The sequence below is a fragment of the Calonectris borealis genome, chromosome 3 (assembly GCF_964195595.1).
Source record: "Calonectris borealis chromosome 3, bCalBor7.hap1.2, whole genome shotgun sequence".
Classification (NCBI taxonomy): Eukaryota; Metazoa; Chordata; class Aves; order Procellariiformes; family Procellariidae; genus Calonectris; species Calonectris borealis.
The window spans coordinates 87,572,574-87,598,850 of NC_134314.1; the positions used below are offsets into that span (position 1 = coordinate 87,572,574).

A 26,277-nucleotide genomic window follows, 5' to 3' on the forward strand; every position below is an offset into this window, starting at 1 on the left:
ACCAAACCATCTCCCTCTCAGTGGGGAAAAAAAATATTTCACTGAGAACACATTAATATAAATAAGGTACATTTAATCACTCATTGAAGGCTCAATATACAGAAAATACTAAAATACCAGCCATTTTGTTAAAAGGATGGAACTATTACATGGAATGCTAATGTACATCTTTCTCCCTTTGTAAATATAAATATGCATAGATGCAGTGATCATTGGCTGAAAACGTAGTTCTTGACATTGCAATGAACATGCTTTAGTAAGGACAGATCTTTGACATTTTAAGACAATCTATGCATTTGTAGCAAAACAAAAATAACAAATATGAAAGAAACAAAGACAAATATTTATCATCTGTTTTCTCTCAGATTATATTATTTAATCTAGAAACCAGAGTGGACTCCGGATGCACTTCTAAACATGACACAGAGCCAGATTACCAGTGCTAAAGCTCTAGAGGTGTACACATGTAAGTGATTTCGCTCTTCAAAAGCACAGGCACAAGCACAAAGTCAGTCACTCGTTCTCAGTTAAGGTCACTCCCTGCTCCCAGGAACTAGCTGAAAGCTTCTACATTTAGACCCTATTTTTTTCTATCCAATTTTTATGTTTTATTCTTCACTGCAGGACCAATGGCTACTGGTGCCAACAGTTATTCAGCATGTTCCCTTTATACCTCTTGGAAGGTTTGTCCTCAGAGGAAGCAAATAGTTTCTTAATTGCTTTTCTTACAGCTTTCACAGAGATGGAAAAGCTGCATGTTGCAGATCCACACTGCCCATTTAGCAGACTGAGGCAGAGAAATAACACTGGTGCAATGGATGTGGTAAAGAATCAGCTGCCATAATTCAGAATTAGTTCTCCAATTTACTCATCCAATGCTGACAGGCAGCCGTGTCTGGGGCAGAATTTTGTCACCATTTTGTACCAGCAACAGTTACAAAGGTGAGGGAAAACAAATAAAAATATCTGTTCTGTCTCCTGAGCTCCAAATAGGAGAATCGTTACTCACACTGCAACTTCGGCAGAAGTTACACTGCTCTTCTCTATTACTTTCACCAAAGTGCCAGAGCAGGTTGAAGATTAATATAGGATGACACTCCTGGTCCATGTACAGAATAAATGGATGCAAGATAAAGATGCATAAAGTATGTATTGTAACTAAAAAAAAAAATCCGATTCTCCCTTTTCACTGACCTTTTTTCATTGGTGCTTTGATTTGCATGATTTTCTTGACTGTGTAGCTCAGGAGTCCCACCAGCTAGCACTGAGAGAACGGCTTGCTGAGTACACAGAGACAGCTTTCTGGTGGCTTCTGGTTTAACCATAGCCCCAGTCATTGTCAACATCACTTCTCCCATGCCCTGCCCTGCAGAGCGCCAATTCAGACCAACTAAACCACAGCCAGCTTAGATGTTCCTCCCTCTTTCCTGGTAACTCTGTGCGCTGGGAGTGCTAGTAGTTCAGGGATCACAGGATGACTCAAGCTGGTAGGAACCTCAGGAAGTCTCTAGTCTGACTTGTTCCACTGCTTGGCTGTCCTCAGGGTAAAAAAAAGCTTTTCCTTATATCCCATCCGAATCTCTCTTGTTTCAGTTCATGCTCGTCATCTCTGATCCTTCCACTATGCATCATCCTGAAGAGCCTGGCTCCATCTTCTTGAAAACCTCCCCATCTCTATTGGAAGGCTGCTATTAGGTTCCCCTGAAGATGTCTCATCTCCAGGCTGGTCAAGTGCAGCTCCCCCAGCCTCTCTTCACAGGCCAAATACTCCAACCCCTGACAATCTTGGGGAACTCCACTGAACTCACTCCAGTTTACAGATGTGTTTCTTGTATTGGGGTCCCAAAACTGGATGCAGTATCTAGATGTGGTCTAACAAGGGCTGAGTTGAGGGCATAATCACTTCAGGGGCTCCAATCCTGTCAGTATAGCCTTGGGATGCTGGTGCCCTTCCTTGCTGCCAGGGCACACTGCAGGCTCAATGCCCCGCTTCACTGAGCAACAAGACCCCATGTCCTTTTCCGCAGAGCTGCGTCCCAGGCAGCCAGGGCCTGGCCTGCTGCGCTGCAGCATTCTTCCTTCCCAAGTGCAGGACTTTGCACTTGCCCTTGCTGAACTTTGTAACATTTCTGTCAGCGCATTCCTCCAGCCTGAATGGCAATCCTACCATATGCTTTAAGAAAACTCAGAGTAAAGACATCCATCAGCAATTTTGGCACAGATGCAGAGATTTCAGTACTGAGACCAAAACTGAACTGCGTGCAGAGCTTCAGATGCAGAATCCCTTCAGTATTTCACAGCTTAAGAGTGTGGTTTCCTTTGGCAGCCCACAGACACCACCACTGAAACCGGTCTCCAACCTAAACAGTCTACTGGCTGAAGTCCATTTCATTCTCATGTCTCTTTAGCTCATCCCTATAGTGGCTTTACTTGGATGACATTTACTTTTGTCCCATTGTGTTTACTGTTGTCATCTATTTGCTGAGTATCATCACTGGTGATAATAAAAATGACAGAGGAAGAACTGAAAGTCACCTTCTTCTTTGGCCTGTCCCCTGCTTTCTGAGACATAACTATTGGTCGTATTGGTTTGTCATTCCCTGTTGCTGGTGTCTCTTTTACAGTCCTCTGGAATCTCATCAGGCGAAAGCACAGGAGTTGCAAAAGGCATTGTCGAAACTGCACAAAAGAATAAATAGAATGAAGTTACAACTTCCTAAGCGTTCACTATCATGTACGATCCAGGAAGACAGCAGTATAGCAAATGACTCAAAATAAGAGATTTCTGCATATCTCCACCTTGTACCAAGTTAGTTTCAGTGCTGTAACAAACATTGTGGCTTTTTAGTGGGTACCTTTTTCCCTACACCGAAGAGCTGAATAGGATCACCTAGCCACTAGAGGGCACTGAAATACAATTTAATATTTCACCAGCAGCAAGATCTACAATCGACAATCTGCAAAGAACAAGAGGACTAGGCTCCAAAGTGTGCAATAGGTATTGTTCCCACCTTTGACTATTAAAAAAAATCACACATTTGATATAGCAGGGGAAGAATATTCTCAGAAACACTTCACAGGAGCATGCAGAGGGAAGGAACAAGGGGAGGAAGGGGGTACAAAGTGATGTTTTCTTCCTTTTAAGTAACTCAAGGGTCTGGAATTTTAACAAAAGCATTGAATGTCACAGATATAAAATAAAATTTCAAAGCTTCGTAACACAGAACTAAAACGTTCCCACTGAATATGGAAGGAACAGAAGTCTTTCAGCTAATTAGAAGCCATTTATGATACAGGGAGTCTGTTCTACCTTATGATTAAATAATGCAATATATTCAGTGAAAGCTCACATCAGTATACAGACTGACAAGTCCAGTAGTAGTGCTGTTTTAAATGCTCCAATTATGGTCTCCCCTTCACCGAGCAAAGCATTCAGGTATGGGGGTTAAAGGATGCACTCATTCAGTAGTTCCATGTCTGCACACATCTAACGCTCAGATATGATCCTTTGGAGAAATTCTCTGGTTTTACAAGAAATAAGTGGGCAGCTTCCTCTTCTTTTAATAAACCATAACAAGGCATGCCTGGAATGTCTGAAGAGGACTTAAAAAACAAAACAAAACAAAAAACCACAACAACAAACAAGGCCGGGGGGACACAACCACCTTTTCTCTGAAAAGGGAGTAGGACATGTTTCTCAACAGACTTCCATTTAGCTGTATTCAGGATTATTCTGTATTATCCTGCATGGTCACTGACTTTGCTTTTCCAGATACTACACAAGAAGCTCTGACATGCCAGTTTGGAACAAGGTTTTGTTAGTAGGAAATTAATCCTACTCCGACACAGGGGAAGCAACAGGTCATATTGGGAAGGGGACCTACAAAGTTACAAGATGATAGAGAAAGGTAATCTGATGCTATGTGAAAACACAAGAGAATGGTCATGTGGAGGCCTTGAAGATTTCAGAGATAATGTGGTACCTCTGAGTAGAATGGAAGTGAGAAGACAAGCATGTTAGAACAGGTCAGATAGAGGAAGGATATTATAGAGAAGAACTGGTTTTAGGATTCCTTCTGAGGGCAAAATAACCCAGAAAATGAGCAAAAATATTATCATTTTGGTCTTAATCTGGAATTAGAGGTGAGTGAGAAGCATTTCACAATGCACCTCCAATAAGCGTGTCCAACTAATTTGTTCTTATCCTGGCTTTACTGGCATTGTGCCTCGTACCAGTTTGATTTGCTTCTGGGTATCAGAACCTACAAAATCTTTTTCAGGTTAAACTACTCAGTTTATTAACTTCTATATACTCACTGTATTTAAAAAAAAAAAAAAGAAAATCACTCCATTGAAAAATACTCTTTTTGAACACGATTGTTGTTAGCTCCCCATACGCAGGCCAGCTCTGGTATCGTGCAGCTGTGTAACCTTGGATCAGCCTGTTGTGAAATGAGCTGTGGGGGAAGAGCTGTGAGATGCCACGTTGGGGGCCTCCTGCCTTCACTCAAGAACAGCATTTAAACCCACCCTTCCCCTCGGTCCTGGCCTGAGCTGGGCTGCAGCCTTTGCCTGGCCGCCCATCTGGCTGATTGGACCCACTAACTTGGCTGCCTCGTCCCTACGGACTGCTGGCTGGCCCGGGCTACTGCCTGGCAATTGCAAACCAGTGTGGGAAATCACAGAAAATTCCATCTCTATAATGAGGTAATGAAAACCCAGGGAAATCCTTCCGGCAATCACTAATATTTCTTCACCCTTTGTGAAGTGATTCTATTAAACTCCAAGTATCTTTAACTGTATACAATCTTGGTTTTAGAAGTTGACAACATGCATGTTACACTTTCAGTTAATATTCAGGGTTATAGTGAAGCTATTCTAATGTCTAAATAAATTCACCAACACCGCTTAACTGCATTCAGTGGTTATCTTCATAGTACTGATGATTTACGGAAAGATGTATAGTTTCCTAGTTTCCACGTATTTGACACGCCACTGATAACTCCAAATAATTCCATTCTCTCTTTGCTCTGTAAAGCACTGAAATGAGCTAGCTACCATTAAATCAGCAGTCTACTTTTCATAATAAAGACTACAAAAAAAGCAATAAAAACTTGTTTTTCTCATAGGTAAGCATGTCTCCTTAACAGTATATAATTTATCTCCAAAAAACACTTCACTGTCATCCACTTGAGATTCTGGCTTTGAATACAACAAAGCTCTGAGAAATGTTACTGGTGTAATATTTTTCCACCAAAATCACCAATTTATCAAGACCGAAATGATCCAAGACAATGTGTGAAATTTTGTAAAATGTTCACTTAAAAAATTAATGGAAACATTTTAAGAATACAGTGTTTCACTTTCCTACTTAATTTTTTAGTATTGTACACTTAGAACTTTTTGAATTCACAACAAATTACAACTTTTTTTTGCCACTTGAGATTAAACAAGATTTCAAGATGTCTTTTTTTTAAATTATTCTTCTAAGTGCCAACTGAATAGATACCTAGTTTTGCTTGCAATGTTCTTTGTTTTTCATGGTTGAGCTCCTGAGAAGTAACATATCAGGGACGTGTGTTCCTAAAACTTTTCTAGGCGTAAGGAAAACTGCAGTATGGACAATTGGTATTTTAACATTATCGAAACATCTTACTGACATATTTGCTTAGCAAAACCCAGTCTAAAATCCTAAACAGGCTGTCACTCATGTTTTTTTGTGAGCATACTTATTTCAAACACTATGCTGAGTTGTTCAATCCTTGTGTTGCCATAATGGAAAAGTCAGAGGCAAGTTTTTTCTTCCTAAAAACAGACACCAGATATTTTGAATTTTGTCTGATGGAGTTCTGTTGTGGTAAGGGAGTGATTTAGATGAGGTTTTCTAGTTGTAATCCATTCCATGGGTAAATTGTCATAACTAGACACTTAAATTTTGACACTCCTTCCCCTCCCTTTCATGTGAGTGCTCATATGTGAATTCAGACATTTAAAATCCAGTTTCTGATAGGGTAGCACTTTAAGCACCATCAGGGATTTTAATTCTACTAAATATTTACCATTTATCCTAGCTGTTCAAATTAAAAAAAAAATCTAGGCTTTACAGTTTAAAGTAAATCAGATCTAACCTCCACAATTGTGGCATAGGCTACTAATTATTCAAATAAGAAAATCTTTAATGTACCTACCTTTCTACTCATGAAGATATAGATGACTGGATTATAAGCAGTGCTTGACTTGGCAAAGAAAGATGGGATGATAGCTACTGTTGGAGTTACAAGGTTGCTATAGCCATATGTTACCAGGAGGGAGACCACTGCATAGGGCATCCAACAAATAAGGAACGTGGAGATCATTAAGAAACACATTTTAGCCACCTTCTTTTCATATTTTAGAAGTTTGATCACTTGAACAGTCTGGAAATCTTCCACACAGCGAAGCTGCAGAAGAAAGAGATAACACGGTAAAGTAAAATATCTCTATGTTTTACTTGAAACTGAATAGTTCTAAATTTATTTATAAGTAACTAATTTGCCAATTTCATTTTAGGCACAGACACTATACACCTTATCTCATGAACCATAATTCTTCTGGAAGTTTACATCATGCTTCCCAGACTTTTACTGCTTATATTAAATGTAAAAATATGATCCGAAGAGAAATCAAATAGCAAATCTACTGGAAAACAAATAATCCAGTGATGTAACAGAACATGCTGCACTTATAAGTATCTTAGAAAACCAACTTGCCCTCACCCACTGGCATAAGCAAATTCAGTTCACATTTAGTGGTCCTTTGACTAGTTAGACAATCATGTAGATTTGTCTCATCAGCAATCTTTAGAGAGAAGAAAATTTCATGAATAGATTTCTCTGTACTACTCTGCCACTTAGTTTGTTACCCTGAAATTATGAAGAAATCTCTATTTAAAGCAGAATACTAGGCAGCAGGTTCCCAGTGTCATGTGAGTGCATCATAAAACGAGGAAAAGAGAACACGAGCGTTCTCTGTAACAGTGATCAGTTGTGCCAATACTGTTGACCACAAACTTGAATGGGCCTAGACTACTTACCCACAGAATATGAAACATTAACACTTTCTGACACTAGAGATCTGAATTAAAATGGGTTGCCTTAACATGGAATTAAGGCAACCCATTTTAACAGGGCTTAATCTCCACTTGGAAGAGTTTTACAGGGTTATCTTCTCAAGAGCTGCAAAGAGGAGAGAGGGAGATCCTTAATCAGAAGAACTGCAGAGAGAGTCTTCTTTTCCCCCTGTTTCAAGGAGGATCTGATGCGGATTAGTGAGCATAAGCAGTTCCCTAACCTGCCTCCCAGTAAAACTACACAACAAATAGATCTTGGTAGCTCTAGGTTGGTTCTCCTCCAACCTTACATCCTTTCTAGTGGTCCTTTCTAATGGATGAACATTAAACATTCAGAAGTTTGAATAGGAAGCAAAAGTGCAAATTTAGGCTCTGATCCAAGCTTAATACAAAGCATCAGCAATTTTCACTGAAAATATTACATTAAGAGAAGTCTTACCATTCTTACTGCATATAGAATATGGCCATAGCAATAGGCCATGATCCCAACAGGTGCTACTAGACAGCTAAGGAAAAAAAGGAGCACAAAGGATGTATCATTGGGGTCTTTTGATTTCCAGTCCACTGAGCAACCTAATCCATGAATTTCCAGTGTGTATCTGTTCCAGCCCAAAAGAGGTGCTCCAGTCCAGGCTAATGAATAGAGCCAGATGTACGTGATAGCCCGCCAAGACCACGAGAAGTCAATCACTTTTGCGTGGACTACTCGAATGTAGCGTTCATAGGCAAGAACAGTGAGAGTCACAATTGAAACAATTCCTGTAAGAAAAAGAAAAGAAAATCTATTAAATCATTCATAAACATTGCAAATTGGATGGAATTCCTCTTGATAAATGTTTCCTTTGCTAGCAAGTTAACTCAAAATTAGCTAGCTCACATTATGAACCTAACACCAATAAGCTTTTTGGGTGACACCCCACTACTCACTAACTACTAGCTCAAACAGTATCACTAACTTCAGAACTACTCAGCGTAGGATGCTGGAATCTGACCCATGATGTATGATGGCCAGAAGTAGGACAAGAGAAAAAGAGACCAAGCTAATACTTTTTCCTAAACGTTACTTCAATAAGCAAGAGATTGTGCTACAAGGGTTTTTTTTTGTTGGCAATTGTGGGTTTTTTGGTTGTTTTGGGTTTTGGTTTTTTTGGGGGGAGGGTGTCTTAGGGTTTGTTGGTTTTGTTTTTTTGTTTTTGTTTTTTTGGAGGATTTTTTTTGTTTGTTTGTTTTTTTTTTTAAAGAAAAAGCTGCTATATAAAATGATAAAACAAAATGTGTTAGAAACCTAGGGAATTCAGAGTTGAGACTGAAGTCAAAGAAAGCCTTCAACAACTGAAAGCATAAAATGCACCTTTAATGTGAACAAAATTACTAGGAGAATTCCAACTTCTTTCAAGACTTCCTGTAAGTCTTTGTGTTCCAAAGCACAACCAGGAAAGCAAAATGTTATGTTGCTGAAGGAGTCCCATTTGGAAGACATTGGGTTATATTGAGTGGCCTCTCCTATCTTGCTGCTATCATAAAAATATCATAGTCTTCGTTTTAATTATTTGTGTACTCTTTCTTTTCTGTCCACCTCAACCCCACTACATACTTATTAACATGTTATGACAGAAATCACAGACTATTTTCAGCTTTCAGCATTACCCTATCCAGACACTTTTATAATTTAATGAAGTAAAGGAAAAAGTCAAGGCAATTCTGTCTTTATTGAATATAAGGATTTCTGTTTCAGTGGTCTGTGAAATTTAATGATCAAGACCCAATCTGCTCATCATGCATGTGTCAGTCACCTGAAATCTGTTACAATTCAGTCAAGCTCACATACACAGCCTCTTAAACAACACAAAAGGGTGTATTTCATAGCACTCTGTGAAATTATACAAATATCTGTGTCTAAATTTGTGTACATTTTATCTAATAAGAAGCACAGGTATTTTGTCACGCATACACACAGCATTTCATTTCTTCAAGCACATTCATATTTGGCATAATACGCATTTATACAGCTGTGAGAAGGTTAAACATGCAGATTTCACTGCCAAAAAGAGAATAACCATTATATCCAGCAGAAACCTTCAAAGGATATCACAGATATCTGATCTCACTTTGAAAAAAGGATAAGCATTTAAGGAAGACAAATTAATAATAGCACACTCAATCACCAGCAATATGGACTTTAGGAAGGCAACTAAGAATAACAAAATCTAGATAAACACATAGCCTCTGTGTCAAGGCATTGATCAGCAAAACCAGCATATTATTAACTGAGTATCTCACAGAAGGATATGCTTTAAGATCTCTGTAAGAAAGTTACTTTATCCTGCAATTATTAGAGGATCCCTTTTTACAGTTGACGAGTTTAGAAAGCTTTCTTGATTAACAGGAAGGATTTCCCACTCTAAAGGAAAACATGCCACATTCTTGATATGGCTCTCTTTGAAATGAAACAATGGACTTTTTTTTTTTTAAATATATACATTTTTTTGCCAGTGTTATCTTTAAACCTTCATCACAAAGAAGCAGATATTGCTGGACATGCAGAAGGCAAGGGAGACTGCTTTCACAGTTAGTTTTGTATAGTTTTGTGGGTTTTCTTCTTGTGTAAGTCATTGCTACAGGAATTTTGTTTCTATGGCTTGAAAGAGAAATTAGACTAGCCAATGTGGACCAGAGGTTTTCCACAACACTTAAGGCTTGGTTGGTTGGGGTTTTTTTTTAAATGAAGTTGATAGAAGTCATTGATGCCCCTTTTTAAGGACCTAACATGCTGAAAATAGATTGAAGAATGTGGATCTAAGCCAGATCTTAGCAGGAATTGGAAAATAATTACAGAATTATATAAGTAGTATTCTACACTTACAGAGGTAAATGCCTTATACAATCAAATGCAGTCTACTTCCTGAACACAAGGTAAAGGCAAGAAAGTCACCTCCCATTTCTCTGTGCCCAAAGACTAGGAATTACTAAAGTTTACCTGATGGTTATTAAAATCATCCACAGACATGTTGATGGAGGAAATTCACATCGCTCAACTGTAGGCTCAGTTTGCTTATATAGCGCAGAGGCTTTGTCTGTGATCAGTGGATAGAAAGAACAGCTCCTTAGGATGAGTCAAAATTCCTAAATTAACCCCTTGCTCTTTACCACCTTCCTTCTCTCCCACTAGAAACTCAGCGAAACCAGGTGGATAAACAAGGTACCTATAATGGTATTCAACGACTAATGACCCTGTCTACTCTTAGTATTTCCCATCAGTTTTTATACATGAGTACTGAATTCTGGCCATGACAAAGTAATCAAAAGCACACACGCTTGATTGAAAGTACAGGTGTTCAGAAGCAGTAACTTACTGAGCCCTTGACATTTTCAAGGAAGTCATTAGAAGCTCAGTATCTCTAAAACTTTGTACTTACATAGATCTTTGAACAGTTTTAGCTCAAGCCCCTTTCAGTCTGAAACCAGTGCTCTTTAAATGGATACTTGAGTTTTCTACCCAAACTGCAAAAGGGAGCTTGGTTACCCCATTGGACAGTATGTACTGAAATGCAAATCCCTGCTCATTCAGGAAGCGTCTGGTAGCATGTAGGCATGAGGCAAGAAATGCAGGTCACAGCATGTTACAGTAAATTCCTCTCTGATGCAGGATCCCTACTGTAACAAGGTCATAGCTGTAAGAGCAGAGGTTGAAGTAGTTAACCATAAAAATAGAAATTTGAAACAAAATGTCCTTGCAGGATAAGACAAAATGTAGGGAATTTTGTCCAAAAAAGCCCCTCGTGCTGTGGAGCTATGGCTGCCTGTGAATTTTTGGTAGATGACATGCAGAAATACCTGTAAGAACAGGAATACTGAGATCTGTCCTAAGGAGATAAGTTTTAAAATGTATATTAGAAACAAAGTCCGTAACCAGGGGAAAAAACACATTAATTCTGGTGGAGAGTGCTGTAAATAATGCTGTTTAAGAGCCATTTGGGTTTTGTTGTTCTTGTTACTTATACAGTGGACTACATGACAGAGGAATTCATAAGAAAATAAAGTTTCAGTGTGTTCAACGGGTAGAAGCTACCTTGCGAGTGTGCATCACATCTAAGTAAACACATTTTTAAATGGGCAGATAAGCACCTTTTAACTCTCAGATGAGGGATTACCAATAAACTACTTTTACTGAATGAGCTGAACTGAGCTACAGACAGCATCTCTCAGCATTCGGACACTGCCGAGTGGAACAGAAATAGCCAGAGGAACAACTTCTGGGTAGTGCCATCAGCACTTCAGAAGCAATTTAACTCACAGGAAGCTCTCCAAGATTGCACTGCTTTTTTTGCTCTCCCCTCCTTTAATGTTATAAAAAAGTATAAAAAAAAAAAGTGTATGAAATATTACTATACTCCCATAGAATGCAAATAACTTTGTTAGAGCTGTAAATTTGATTGTCCATCTTTTTAATATAGAAATTCTATAGAGTAACTCTCATGACTTAAATTGAGTCATTACTCCACAAGAATCTAGTAGTTCTTTTTTAGAACTGTTCCCATGTACTTGACATTAATATCTTTATTAATGTACTATAAGATTTGATGCCTTTATGAAAAAAGAAATAAATCTTGCAAAAATCTGTACACGATAAAAATTATTTTGACTTTACTGTGTAAAGTCTGTGTAATTTGAAGGTTAAACTTGTGATTTCAAGGTTTCAAATGTTATTACCACAAGTTGTTTAAGCCCTCAAAATACAAGCAGCTGCACAACTCAGTTACACCACAAACTGGGGAGCTCTTGCTTTTGATGGAAATAATGACTGTAATTCTTGGCAACAGTTTTCCAGCTTGTGAAAGTTCCAACTATTTCTTTTATTCCTAACCCTAAAGAATAAAAAAATTCTCAATAAGTAGATCTTCAAAACTGTCAAAATTACTTAGGAGCTTATGTTCCACTAAAAGTCAGTGGAGCATAAGGTCCAGTTTTGTACTGGGGGGCGGGGAGGGGTCCTTGCTTTTTTAATAGGACTTCAGTACAGGCAAGGGCAAGATTAGAACAGAAAACAATTTGAATTTTCTCCCATTATGCATCTTTTCCATTCTGTATCAATATGCAACCAAAGCACATTTGATATTTCTAACAAAAACTTCAAGAAAGAAGCAGCACAGATTAGCTCGTATAACTAGAACAGCCTCATGGATAGACCGTTAAAGTATGAACTGACTTTCATATCTGTGAATGATCCACAGCAACAACTGGAAACCTTGTATGTTATTTGAGTTTCCCAACTATTGGGAATTTCAGCTATTCTGTGTGCGCACTTTGTGGCCACAAACTCCATTATGAAGCTGCAAAGCCATAAAACCAGAAAATGCCCAAGGGCCTCATACAACTTTAAGTAGCGAGAGCTGGAATATGCCTGCCACCTCCACACTTAATGATACGAACAACTAACACTCATAGTAGCAAAAATCTTGAAAGAGTCCGTTCAAACTCAACGTGCCACAGTGTGCAACATGTATTTTGACAGTCTGCAGTTTCTTCCATATGCTAATAGCACTGTCTAGTTCCAACCAAATTTCTACAAAAGACAAAAAAAAAAAAATTTAATGAGTTACTTATATCTTATTTGGGTAATTACCTGTACCTCCCTGCACTAATCCCAAGGAAAACTTCTTCTCAAATGAGGAAGTTATAATTAAATGAGAAGTGGGGAAGGGAGAATTTACGCATTTTTGGTAGGTGAATTTAATTCTGTTGGAGATTAGCTCTGATGTCAAGGGATGGTTTCAAGCAGCAGTTGTGACATCCTAGAGAGAACTGCTAGAACTTTACAGCTCTTGGTTATGATTAACAAATGAAAGAGTTACATTTCCTTTTGAGTTCCGTACCTTTACACAATATTACCACTAAATCCTTATATCAGAAAGGATGGAGGGAATGGTTAGATGACCACAGTTAAGTGGCTTAAATGCAGGATTGTGTACAAAGCAATGAAAAGCACTGGTTATTTGTGGTTCAGATAAACCTATTAAATTCATCTCGATAAGACGTACATCTGAAATATGATGCTGAACTGGTTGAACCACCTCTTAACAGTCTATCTGGTGGAGCTGATGGGATATCTATGCTGGGCATTAAAGATTCTCTGCTTTTTCTGTGGTCATTAAGCCTTCTTGGCATAACCTATATTTAAAACACAATTATGGATAACATACACCTGTAGCTACCTTCATTTTCAAACACTATACAAGCCTCCATAAAGATCTTAATTTAGTTTGGATGACAGATTCATTTTTAAATTAGAGGAGAAAATGGTCTTACTTGTTATAGACTTCTGTCTACCCATTGAACTTCTAGGCAAATTTGAGCAGTAGTGGTATGGTATTATTTTCTCTACTTCCAGTCATAGTTGCATATTCAGAACAAAAATTGCAAAGAAACTTGAAAATTTGTTTCTACTGTAAAAAATGATAAATTCATGATGCTAAACTCAGTTAGCTAATTCAGGTTAAAACAGAAGTAAAAAAAGGCTTTAGTTTGTATTAGCAACTGGATTTCTACACTACAGACAAGTGTTGAAAACAACTTACTTACAAGAGGGAAAAACATAACCTTGTTATGGATTTCATGCAGCTAAATACAGATTTTTTTTTTTTCCCAGTATGGATTAATTCTTAACATTGATTTCTCTATGTTGACTCTAGCTGTGATGTCAGGCTTCAAAACAATCCCAGAACTTTTAACACTAAAGAACAGGTGTAAATGTTCTTTAACTACTCATATGCTAAATAAAGCACAGAGGCTGGTAAGCATGTACCTGCGACACTGTGGTAACTATTGCTAGTATTGATGGTATCATGCTATGAAATGAAGCAATTTATGAGACTCCGTATCCTGTGAAGTTGAGGGAGGCAGGGAAGGAGGGGGAAGGTGGTGGTTGTGTGTTGTCCTCAATGTTATCTCATAATGAATGGTTGCATACATCTGATATTCAGCTTTATGCTGGCTAAGTCAGCAGACTTCACAGATTCTCTTGCATATGTGACACTCTAGTATGGATCATCTCTTTGCAATGCTAGGTCCTGGGTCCTTAACGTTAAGCAGATGGAATATCCTTCAGGTATGTAACATGTCTGGCCTGATGCCACAATTCCCCCATAGCACTGAGCTGGCACTTTCTGCGTGGTGCCATACCGTTGTGGGGCAGCAGGAGCTGACTCCCAAAATTTTTAGCCGACATGTCAGGAAAAGACAGAAACCCTACACATAGCGTTACCTAGAGTAGACATACACACACGCGTGCAAAAAAAATCTCACGTAAGTAGAACATTTGTCACTTTCTCAAAGAGAAAGACTTCTCTGAAGTCTGTTTTCAGAGCCATCCCTGTCATATCTCCCCACTTACCTAAGCCTGGCTTGTCCTCTATATTCCTCCATTTTCACTATTTCTTTTTCAATCCTGCTGCCTATGAACACCTTCTTTCATATCACACATTTTAGTGGGAAAGGATGGGAATACATGGCAGTAGCAAGTACAACTACTTATTTTCTCCTTTGCATGCTCAGAAATCAAAATGAAAGGCAAGTCTATGACCACAAAGGATCTCAATTCACAGCTACCACTAAGGAAGTGAGAATACAGCCCATTTGTCCAAGGATAATGACATTTGAAGCATCTAATACATATGTTGATTGAGATATCTGTCACTACTTCTACATGCCTCCTCCTGGTGCCAGTTCTTTCAATAAATTTGTCTATTACAGCCCCTATGAAGCAATCATGAATCTTTGGTTTCAAGCAATTTTAAGCTACAGAGGACTCCATCTTCTCCCTCTCATTCCCACCAATCAAAATACATTGATTTTGGATCACTTTTGGTTGGCAGGAAAACAGCAGGTTAAAATGTCCATTGTAACCACAGACCATAATGGTGTTACTTGATTTAAGCCAAATCTTGGCAGAGATTTGCCAAGAGCACACAGATGCAAGGCTTCTTGTGCTGTCCCGACAGAAATGCAGTGCTTTGCATAATGCCATATGCTTTGGTGGCAGTTCTCACCTGGAAGAACCTCACCCTTTTAGCCCACTACATATCCGCATCATCCATGTTCTTGCACTGCTTCCAACCACCTCATATGTGATTTATGCATGTGGATGGCTCCATTCATTTTCCATGTATAAATCAGTTTTTGTGGCCTAGCACCAAGGAACGCGCTGAATTTTACTTCCTCCACACCCCCCAAGCAGCTTTTCTAGAAATTATTTAGATTTCATTCTGAGTGAGCTGCATGTTTTAATATGATGAAATATGTGCTGATTAAAAAAAAGAAGTCTGTACAGAAAGCCATTATGGTTATTGTTTGGATATTAGCCCCTGAAATGAGAATCTGTACTTTTCTTCAAGCAAGGGAGAAGCAAATAGGGAATTCATTTCTTTGACTCTCTTAGCAAAAATATGCATTTCAAAACAATTTTTAGTTTTTACCTGAAACAAATTTTGTTATGCTTAAAGCTTCTTGAGATACTTGAGATTTATGTATTTTGATTCAAGACTAGGGCCCAGTTCTGAGGGTTGATTTATTCTACTAGCAAATCAGTCTTCCTGAAGACTCAGTCACTCTTTCTGAAAGACTTAACTGTTCAGTGTTTACAAAAAATGCTTGTCTGATCTATAGATTTTCATCTCAGAGAATACTCCTACCCATAAGTACTGATTATAAACACTGTTTGTGTTTAGGAACTACAGGTGCTAGTTTTAGCTCCAGTTTAAATCTGGGCAATTACCCTAGCATGAATGGGGTCCATCTCATTTAAAATGCATAGGTCAAATGCAGCAAAAGTGCCTTCTTGTTTAAGCCAGTATCATGCAATTTCTATGTTGCAGCTCTTCTCCAGTACCCAGCCACTCAGAATCAGAGAGGAAATAGAAGCTATTTCTTGTTGTTTTTTTTTTTTTTAAATAAAATTCTCATTTTTGCCTCTCTCCTTATTATTTTCCTAGTGAAATACTGCATTTGGTGTAGGTTTGATTATGTCTCATGTGATATTCTATTTTTTCTGTACTCTGGGTTTTTCCAGGACTCATATTAGTCTTGATACATCATCAAATACTTCAAGCTGCAGTATCGATGATCAGGGAGAAGAGTGCAAACCACATCTGCATTGTATTGTCCCATACAATGTGTGCATGCTGACTTTATAATCCCTAATTAGAACAAAATAATGCAGCGCCCCTCAGAACAGAAGTGTTAGTTTCAACTAGTTCTAACAACCACAATTACTTCAGCCCTCTCCATGTAATATAAAACCTATTCGCATTGCTGGCCATATTGCTCCCCCCCTGCCCCCAAACATGGCTTGTAATTTGGACAGAGAGGGTATCAGATACGCATTCCTGAAGACTGAGCATCTCTACAGAGCAACTACAGCATAGTGCAGCAAATGAGATTCAACTTTGAGACAGATCAAGATTTCTGTCTAATTGATATTTTCCATATCAATTTATCCTTGACCTATATCCAAGTGCTGAATTACTATTTTGCATACCTAATCAGAGGGGAAAACCACTCTTCTGCAATCCCTCCTCACCTCCTTCACATTTGAAAAGCTAAACAGCAGCAATTGAGTAGAAGCAACTTCTTGTCTATGGCAATATAAGGTGCTACTGCACTCTGTAGTTTTGTGTTACTTAATATATAACTGATCTATTTGAATTCATCAATTAGGTGTTATAATATGGTTTAGGTGACAGCTATGTATCACTTCTAATTTTTCAATAAATTTTAGCAACTGCAGTCAAATCTAGGTAGATGATAATCACTTCTCATAGACACAACAGACTTCAAGTACATTTTATATCACCTCCCCTATAAAACTACAGTGGAATTAATCACCTCTTCCATGTTCAATCCTGCAAGTGATTAATTCACTTAAAAAAAAAAAATTGCTAAAGCTGAAAGCATGCTGATTGAGTCTCCAGCTGTCCGTAACAGAAGATCCTAAAACTGTCTGCCAAGTAAGCACAGAAAATGCTTTTAGTGATACTAAATCAGTGCATGTAACCGGTATATATAAAATATGCATACACGTTACAGGACCTGTAACTGAAGTCAGGTCCACAGGACAATCTCTGGCAATTAATCTTTACTTCAGTATTAGGGGGGGAGGGGTGAATCAGCTTGCATTAAAACAAATAAATAAAATAACCTTTCATAATTGTATCCTTTCCTTCTCAGCAACAGATTCTCCCTCAGTTGTACACTCTGCAACTTTTCACAGGAAAGTACAGTCTGTAAAAATCCTTACAAGTTTTCCCATCCTCCAGTTCACACTACTGGAAGGGAATATGCAGCTGGATCTCAACATTTACTTGGTAGCTCATCAAAATCTAGCTGCTGTATACCAATGGTGACTTGTCCAGAAGGGTCATAATACTTTCAATTAATTTGACATTAAAAGCTGGCAGTGTTTTTTTACCCTTACGGTTATAAATAATCTTCCTCGATCCCTTTAGTGGCAGGGCGGAACACTGAAAGGAACAGGAAAACTCATCAGATCAACACGTGGCTCAGGGGCTGGTGCCATCGGCAGAATTTTGGCTTCTTTGACCACGGGGAGGTTTACACGGCACCGGGCCTGCTGGCGATGGACGGAGTTCAGCTGTCTCACAGGGGGAAAAGGATTCTCGTGTATGAGTTGGCGGGGCTCATCGAGAGGGCTTTAAACTAGTTTCAAAGGGGGAAGGGGATAAAACCAGGCTCACTAGAGAAGAGCCTAGGGGCGGCACGCCAATGTCGGGGGAGAAATCGGCAGCCCAGCTCAAGTGCATCTACACCAATGCACGCAGCATGGGCGGCAAACAGGAGGAGCTGGAAGCCATTGTGCAGCGGGGTAGCTATGACTTAGTCGCCATCACGGAAACGTGGTGGGATGAGTCTCACGATTGGAGTGCTGCAATGGATGGCTATGAGCTCTTCAGAAGGGACAGGCGAGGAAGGAGAGGCGGTGGGGTAGCCCTGTATGTTAGGGAGTGCTTCGACTGTCTAGAGCTCGATGGTAGTGATGACGAGGTCGAGTGCTTGTGGGTAAGGATGAGGGGGAAGGCCAACAAGGCAGATATCCTGCTGGGAGTCTGTTATAGACCACCTAGCCAGGACGAGGAGACAGACGAAATATTCTACCAGAGGCTCGCAGAAGTCTCCCAGTCGCTAGCCCTTGTTCTCGTGGGGGACTTCAACTTTCCGGACTTCTGCTGGAAATACCACACGGCAGAGAGGAAACAGTCGAGGAGGTTCCTGGAGTGTGTGGAGGATAACTTCCTGACGCAACTGGTAAGCGAGCCCACTAGGGGAGGTGCCTCGCTTGACCTGCTGTTCACAAACAGAGAAGGACTGGTGGGAGATGTGGTGGTCGGAGGCCGGCTTGGGCTTAGCGACCATGAAATGGTAGAATTCTCGATACTTGGTGAAGTAAGGAGGGGGACCAGCAAAACCGCTACCATGGACTTCCGGAGGGCAGACTTTGGCCTGCTCAGGTCACTGGTCGAGAGGGTCCCTTGGGAGACAGTCCTGAAGGGCAAAGAGGTCCAGGAAGGCTGGACGTTCTTCAAGAAGGAAGTCTTAAAGGCGCAGGGGCGGGCTGTCCACATGTGCCGCAAGAAGAACAGGCGGGGAAGGCGACCGGCCTGGCTGAACGGGGAGCTCTGGCTGGGACTCAGGAAAAAAAGGAGAGTTTATCACTTGTGGAAGAAGGGGCAGGCAACTCAAGAAGAGTACAGGGATCTCGTTAGGTCGTGCAGAGAGGAAATTAGAAAGGCAAAAGCCCGGCTAGAACTCAACCTGGCTACTGTCGTGAGAGACAACAAAAAATGCTTTTATAAGTATATTAATGACAAAAGGAGAGCCAAGGAGAATCTCCATCCTCTATTGGATGCAGGGGGGTACGTTGCCACCAAGGATGAGGAAAAGGCTGAGGTACTCAACGCCTACTTTGCCTCAGTCTTTAGTAGTCAGAGCAGTTACCCTCAGGGTACTCAGCCCCCTGAGCTGGAAGACAGGAACGGTGAGCAGGATAACCCCCCCATAATTCAAGAGGAAGAAGTTAATGACCTGCTACGCCACCTGGACGTTCACAAGTCTATGGGGCCGGATGGGATCCACCCGAGGGTACTGAGGGAGCTGGCGGAAGAGCTTGCCGAGCCGCTCTCCATCATTTACCAGCAGTCCTGGTTAACTGGGGAGGTCCCGGACGACTGGAGGCTCGCCAATGTGACGCCGATCTATAAGAAGGGCCGGAAGGAGGATCAGGGGAACTACAGGCCGGTCAGCCTGACCTCGGTGCCGGGGAAGATCATGGAGCGGTTGGTTTTGAGGGCGCTCACGAGCCATGTCCGGGACAACCAGGGGATCAGGCCCAGCCAGCACGGGTTCATGAAAGGCAGGGGTTGCTTGACCAACCTGATCTCCTTCTATGACCAGGTGACCTGCCTAGTGAATGAGGGAAAGGCTGTGGATGTGGTCTACCTGGACTTCAGTAAAGCCTTTGACACTGTCTCCCACAGCATTCTCCTAGAGAAGCTGGCGGCTCATGGCCTAGACAGGTGCACTCTTCGCTGGGTAAAAAGATGGCTGGACGGCCGAGCCCAGAGAGTTGTGGTCAACAGAGTTAAATCCAGTTGGCGGCCGGTTACGAGCGGTGTTCCCCAGGGCTCAGTACTGGGGCCGGTGCTGTTCAATATCTTTATCAATGATCTGGACGAGGGGATCGAGTGCTCCCTCAGTAAGTTTGCAGACGACACCAAGCTGGGCGGGAGTGTTGATCTGCTGGAGGGTAGGAAGGCTCTGCAGAGGGACCTGGACAGGCTGGATCGATGGGCCGAGGCCAACTGTATGAGGTTCAACAAGGCCAAGTGCCGGGTCCTGCACTTTGGCCACAACAACCCCAGGCAACGCTACAGGCTTGGGGAAGAGTTGGAAAGCTGCCCAGAGGAAAAGGACCTGGGGGTGCTGATTGACAGCTGGCTGAACATGAGCCGGCAGTGTGCCCAGGTGGCCAAGAAGGCCAACGGCATCCTGGCCTGTATAAGGAATAGTGCGGCCAGCAGGAGTAGGGAGGTGATTGTGCCCCTGTACTCGGCACTGGTGAGGCCGCACCTCGAATACTGTGTTCAGTTTTGGGCCCCTCACTACAAGAAGGACATGGAGGTGCTGGAGCGTGTCCAGAGGAGGGCAACGAAGCTGGTGAAGGGCCTGGAGCATAAGTCTTATGAGGAGCGGCTGAGGGAACTGGGGTTGTTTAGCCTGGAGAAGAGGAGGCTGAGGGGAGACCTCATCGCGCTCTACAACTACTTGAAAGGAGGCTGTAGTGAGGTGGGGGTTGGTCTCTTCTCCCAAGTAACTAGCGATAGGACGAGAAGAAATGGCCTCAAGTTGCGCCAAGGGAGGTTTAGATTGAACATTAGGAGAAATACTGAAAGAGTGGTCAGGCCTTGGAACAGGCTGCCAAGGGAAGTGGTAGAGTCACCATCCCTGGAAGTATTTAAAAGACGTGTAGATGAGGCCCTTAGGGACATGGTTTAGTGGACATGGTGTGTTGGGTTGTCGGTTGGACACGATGATCTTAGAGGTCTTTTCCAACCTGTATGATTCTATGATTCTAAAAGACAGAGGTCTCTAATCACACTTTAGTAATGCTAGCCTTTCAATCACAAAAGTTAAGTTTTAATAATATAAAGCCTACCCCAGAGTACACCCTTACTATGCAATCTTGTGTCAAGAGACTGCCTCAGGTACATGATTTTGGTTCCTTTTCCTCAAGATCATTCCTGTCATCAATCAGTGCTTCCACTCCTTTCTTCCCTTGCTCAATTAAACATATCAGAAACGGTTAGACCACCACTACTGGCAGATGGTTTAGTTGCCATTACTTGTAGCTGAAGTGATTTATGCTTGAGAGGTACGTATGTTCCACATGATCAGACTAGCTTACTTCTGAACCCTCAGGGCCTACTCCCATATACAGAAGGCATTAAAGCAGACATCCACTCCCTGTGGATGTGCAGGATACAAACTTCTCTTATGCACATAAAGTTCTGCAGCAGTCACTGTCATTTTAAGAAGTCTTGTTTATCTGTGAAAAGCCAGCAGATGCACATACAAATTATTATGGCCTGAGCCTGTATTCCACAATTAAACAAATTCTTGCTTCAGGTAAGAGGGTATCCATGTCTGTTAATGCAGACATTTGAGTATGTTTAGCTGCCAGGTGTCTTCTCTAGCAATTATGCCCAAAAACCTATGCTCTCAGTGATAGACAGTAAACCTCCCAGGTATGAGCTGTATTACTAAATCGGATAAAGGGATTACGCAGATCTCTACTACTTGCAGCTTGGTTGACTACCAACAGGGAAAGAGTTACAAACTTTTACATAAGGAGAGAGTGGCAGGCTCAGTGGGTCCAGCATAGAGTTGACTGCACACCTCCATCGAAAGGTGACCCTCACGGTTTAAATAAATCACTTAATTGAAGTAGCTATCATATTTCATCAGGATACACCACCTGCTAAAAAATAAACACTGGAACTCAGTATAACTAAATTAAATGGGGATTACTCTCTAAGGCGGACAACCACGTCATCGAAGCTTAGACTAAGGCTTGTCAGTTAGTCATCCAATCTATGTCATTTTCCACACACTAGTATATGGAGTGCTAAGAATGGCTTTGTGATGGCAAAGAGAAGCTCTTTTATGGCCTCATGTGAAGACGTATGTACCTAAGCTGTATCTTGACTTCAGAATCTAATGAGTAAAAGAAAATTGGAATTATTACTTGTGTGACAGAGACAGATGTTCAGCAGTCAAAATGATCAGTTTTGCACTCTAGCAAGCAGATCTCTGCACGTGCTAAAGGCTCAATGAAAAGCTTTCAAGTCCCAGAAAAATAGCCAGCAGTAGCACAAACAGCAAGCCCTGAGCTGTACAATGCAACGCAAGAAACAGATATTACTACATGGGCTTGCCTAATGATAGAGTTACGATAATGCAAAAATAGACAATGCAAGGAACACAAAAAATAGCTATTTATCCCTAGACAGATGATCTATAATTCTGTTGCCACCTTCTCAACCGAAAGCTTTCAGAACATGGAAGTCTGCTTACAGTGTCTAAGTTCTAGATCTCACATGCTTCCAAACTGCTAGACTGGCTGATAAAGTGAGAAGCACTTTTACACAGAAAATTTTCAGATTCTCCAACCCAAAATTCCTAGGTGAAGCGTAGAGAGGGCTCTTCTTGTTTGGGGCAAAGGGGGAGTTGTCATCATTAAATAACAAAGACTTCTGAAAATACAGATGCTACTGGTTTATTTTAAGCACACAATCCACTATGTATTTAATCATATTGACATTCTTAAGAGGAAAACAGAAATACCTTGATCGTGGCTTTCAACACAGTATGAGCAAAAACCTCATAACAACACATGTGACAATTTAAAATAAAGCTGCACAATCGTGATTTTCAAAGTGATTCTTAACTACAGTAATTTGAAAGAATCTGATTTTCAAAAGTTGTTGAGAATTAACTCTGAATTCAAAGTGAAAATCGTATTTTTTTAAAAAAAAGCAGCTTTAATCATGTGTCCCAAACTTGTTTACTGTCAGGGGAACCTCTCATAGATCAACAAATGCGGAAGACAGCTCACACTGAGTATTGGGGCTTAGAGGCTGTTCTTCCAAGAAAAAAAATTACAAAAGGATTCTCTTATTTGAACTTAAGATTGAACAGCCTTTGGACCTGAAGGGCTGGTGCAGAAGACTCGCATAGCAATGTCCAAGTTCATACTCAAGAATGTAGTTGCATAGCTGTAAACAAACAGGTTTTGGTCGTCTAATGTAAAATGAGCTGGACTGGGTCCGATCCCAGCAAATACTCACAGCAGTAAAAGTAACCTCACAGTATCTGTTATGATTTAATAGACTCCATATCCATGGTATCAGAACTACCGCCACTTTATTCTAGAAATGTCTTTATTAGGTCACTCTGGTTTACGGAGCAATTGAAAACTCCAAAGCTGTAACTAGTCTGCTTAATTAATGAGGATCTCACTTTTAAAAGCTGCCAATTTTGTATGTCTTCTGATCAATGAACGTACTTTTTATTCACAAAAGGGGGGAGGGGGGGAGGAAAGTGTTACGTTTTAAGAATCACAGCTAGATAATACAAGACTTCATTACATTACCTTCCCCACCACCCCCCCCAAGGTAACAGCTGACTTGGGCTTTTATATACAAGAGAAGTGTATTTATAAATATAAATATCTAGTTACTCTGAATGAAATCTTCAATCAGTATCTTCACCACCACCAGAAAAGAAGAAAAAAAAAGAAAAAAAAAAAAAAACAACACCAAAACCAAAAAACCTTCAAATCACAGCTCTCTTCATAGACCTATTACAAAATGAAAATAGAAGATATGGTGGCAATAGTCCAGATAGCAAATGAAGTGCGATGCTACCTGCAGGGCGTAATTTTTTCTTCCCCTTAGTATTGACATGCCCCTGCTATCCTACTCAGTTAGGTGGGGAACCACTTATCTTCACAAACAGAAGAGAACAATCTTTCTATTTCCAGCTGAGAATATGAAAACAATACTATGTACAAAAGGAAAGCTTAAGATTAGACATAACTTTATTAGATTAGCGTCAAATTATAATAGCCAAGTTAAATACTTTCTATTACTTTACATAACAGCTGAACAAAGTAAATTTAGGCACCAGATATTCCTGAACATTAAGTTGTGCATTTACTCTCTACTTCCATATGACAGACTACACACAAACACACACTTTTCTAATACATCATTAAAAAAAAAAATTCTTCCCACTGAAACACACTATGGAAGAGGAAAATAATATGACCAAGCACAGGAAGATGTAATTTTGCAAACCAGTGACGATAGCTGAATCATTCTGTAGATAAGGCCCATGAATTTGCCTACATTTCCTTAGGAACAATCTTATTAAATAAAGGGATGCAGGAAAGCATCAACACTGAATACATTTATAGTGACAAATTATGTAGCACACCTCAAAAAACCAGGAGTGAAAAAAATCACGTGTGATCAAGCATTTTACTTGCCAATTTATCTCTCATAGTTTCTATTTGTTCCATTTTTGAAAAATGGTAAGAGATTATTATAGTCTGGTTTTTATATTACTCCTACTACACATCTTATTTTTTGACCCTATATGCAAAATGCCTTCATCAAAGATAGTAAGCATAATATATAAGGGATAAAGATAGGAACAGAACTGTACTTGACTCGTCCTGTGTAAGCTTAATGTTCTGCTGCCTAGCAGAACCTGGCTGACAGACACTTGAGTTTCTCAAGTATTTGAACTGGCTGAGTGATATAGACAGCCTTATTTTAGCTGGGTTCGTTACTACTTTCCCTGATAACACTAGGAAACAAATGTCTGAGAGCTGTGCACCACAGAATCATCCAACACCAAACCCTGCGCAAATGTCTAACTACATCCTGCATCCACCACAGCTTCCAAGACACAAGATATTTGCTGTACTACGCAGCAGCAGTCAAATCCATCATGAGAAACCACGCACCTTCGTCCCAGCAGCCCACCAAAGGCATACTGTAGCACCATGTGAAACAAAGATTTAGGCAGGAAAGCTGCAAAGCTTATGAGAGATTTTGATTTGCTTTATTAAAGTCAATTTTCAGTGCACACACGTTCTATTTCTTTTAACAGACTGCACATACATAGCTGGACCGCAGTCTGTTCTTTTGCAGACTTCTGTAAAGGTTATGTATGAATTTCAAGAAAGAAAACAGTAAAGAGCAGATTTTAGAACCTACAGATTTTAGAAATGGAAATAGCGGAAGTACTCTTTCTGCAGTGTTAAAAACCCCATTTCACGGGAATCATTGGTTTCCCAAATACCATCTGTGACACTGTTTCGACTGAAAGATAGTACTTGAATTTCACTTATGGATAAAGAAATTCAAGGCATTGCCACAGGCTGGGTAGCTCCACAGACAGACAAGGCCGGGCACCGGGGATGCCACACCCCTGGGGGCAAGGGAGTGCTGCCACGGGACGCAGCCAGCTTCCCACCGGTTCCACCGAGCGGGACACTGCTGACCCTACCAGCAGAGTCGTACGTGCTCCTTATCCACAGATCGCAGCGTTTCCTCATATACAGTCTTTTACGCTCATGAAGTCTGCGCAACACCCGGTCAACTCGGAGACCCCTTTTAACAACGCTGCTGTCTTTTCCCATCAGTTCCCCGTCACACCGGCAAGCGCGGGAGGCCGAGAAACGGATTCCCGATGAATTTACTGTTTGCTCCGGATCGTTTTCCTCAGCGCTATCGACTTTCTCACCAAAACTCTGCCGTGCGGCGCCGCAGGGAGGGGGACCCCCAACCCCAGCCCCTGCGAGCCGCCACAGCGGCGGCTCCTCGCCCGCCGCACCGCCTCTCGGCCGCCCGCCGGGCGCCGGCTCCCCCAGCAGGGAAAGCGCTTCCTACCGCCCCGCCGGGGAGGGAGGGCGGCCGGGCGGCGCTAACTGAAAAGGGATGAAGGGCTGATCAAGGGAAGAAACTCCTGGGACGAAGCTGTGAGGGACGCGGCGGTCGCTTGAGGGAGGGGCGGAGGCGACGGTTGGGGCGGGAGTACGTGACTGTTGGGGACAGTTGGGGAGGGGGGGAGAGGGCGCGGGACCCCCGGGGAAAGCGGGCAAGGAGAGGGAGGGCAGCCGAGAGGAGGGACCCAGCGGGACAGGGAGGGGACGTGAGGCGACCGTGGCCCCGTCACCCACCGAAGAGGCTGTTGCTGAAGCCGTCCCAGACGCAGCCGGCGGCGTCCCACACCCAGCGGCTCCTCAGGCAGGACATGAAGGTAAGGCTCACGCCGAAGACGGACACCAGCAGGTCGCTGAGGCTGATGTTGACGAGGAAGAGGTTGGTGGGCGTGCGGAGCCGCTTGAACTTGTAGTAGAGCACCAGCACCAGCAAGTTGTTGCACAAGCCCAGCATGCCGATGGTGGCGACGAGCAGCGCCAGCAGCTCGTAGGTGCCGGCGCTGAAAAGGGGCCGCTCGCCCGGCACCTCCTGCTCCGCCACCGCAGGCTCCGGGCGGCTCGTCGTGCCCGTGCTGTTCCCCGAGTGCAT

The 26,277-nt window shown here is 41.5% G+C and overlaps 1 protein-coding gene across 1 annotated transcript; it reads right to left on the minus strand.

Annotated features, from left to right (window-relative positions):
- Positions 1-26,277, minus strand: OPN3 (opsin 3). The gene is made up of 4 exons (XM_075146533.1): positions 25,926-26,277; positions 7,548-7,867; positions 6,189-6,440; positions 1-2,679 (listed from the first exon to the last, which is right to left on the minus strand). Exons 1-4 carry the CDS (start codon positions 26,275-26,277, stop codon positions 2,416-2,418), a joined length of 1,188 nt encoding a protein of 395 aa, XP_075002634.1. The 3' UTR covers positions 1-2,415.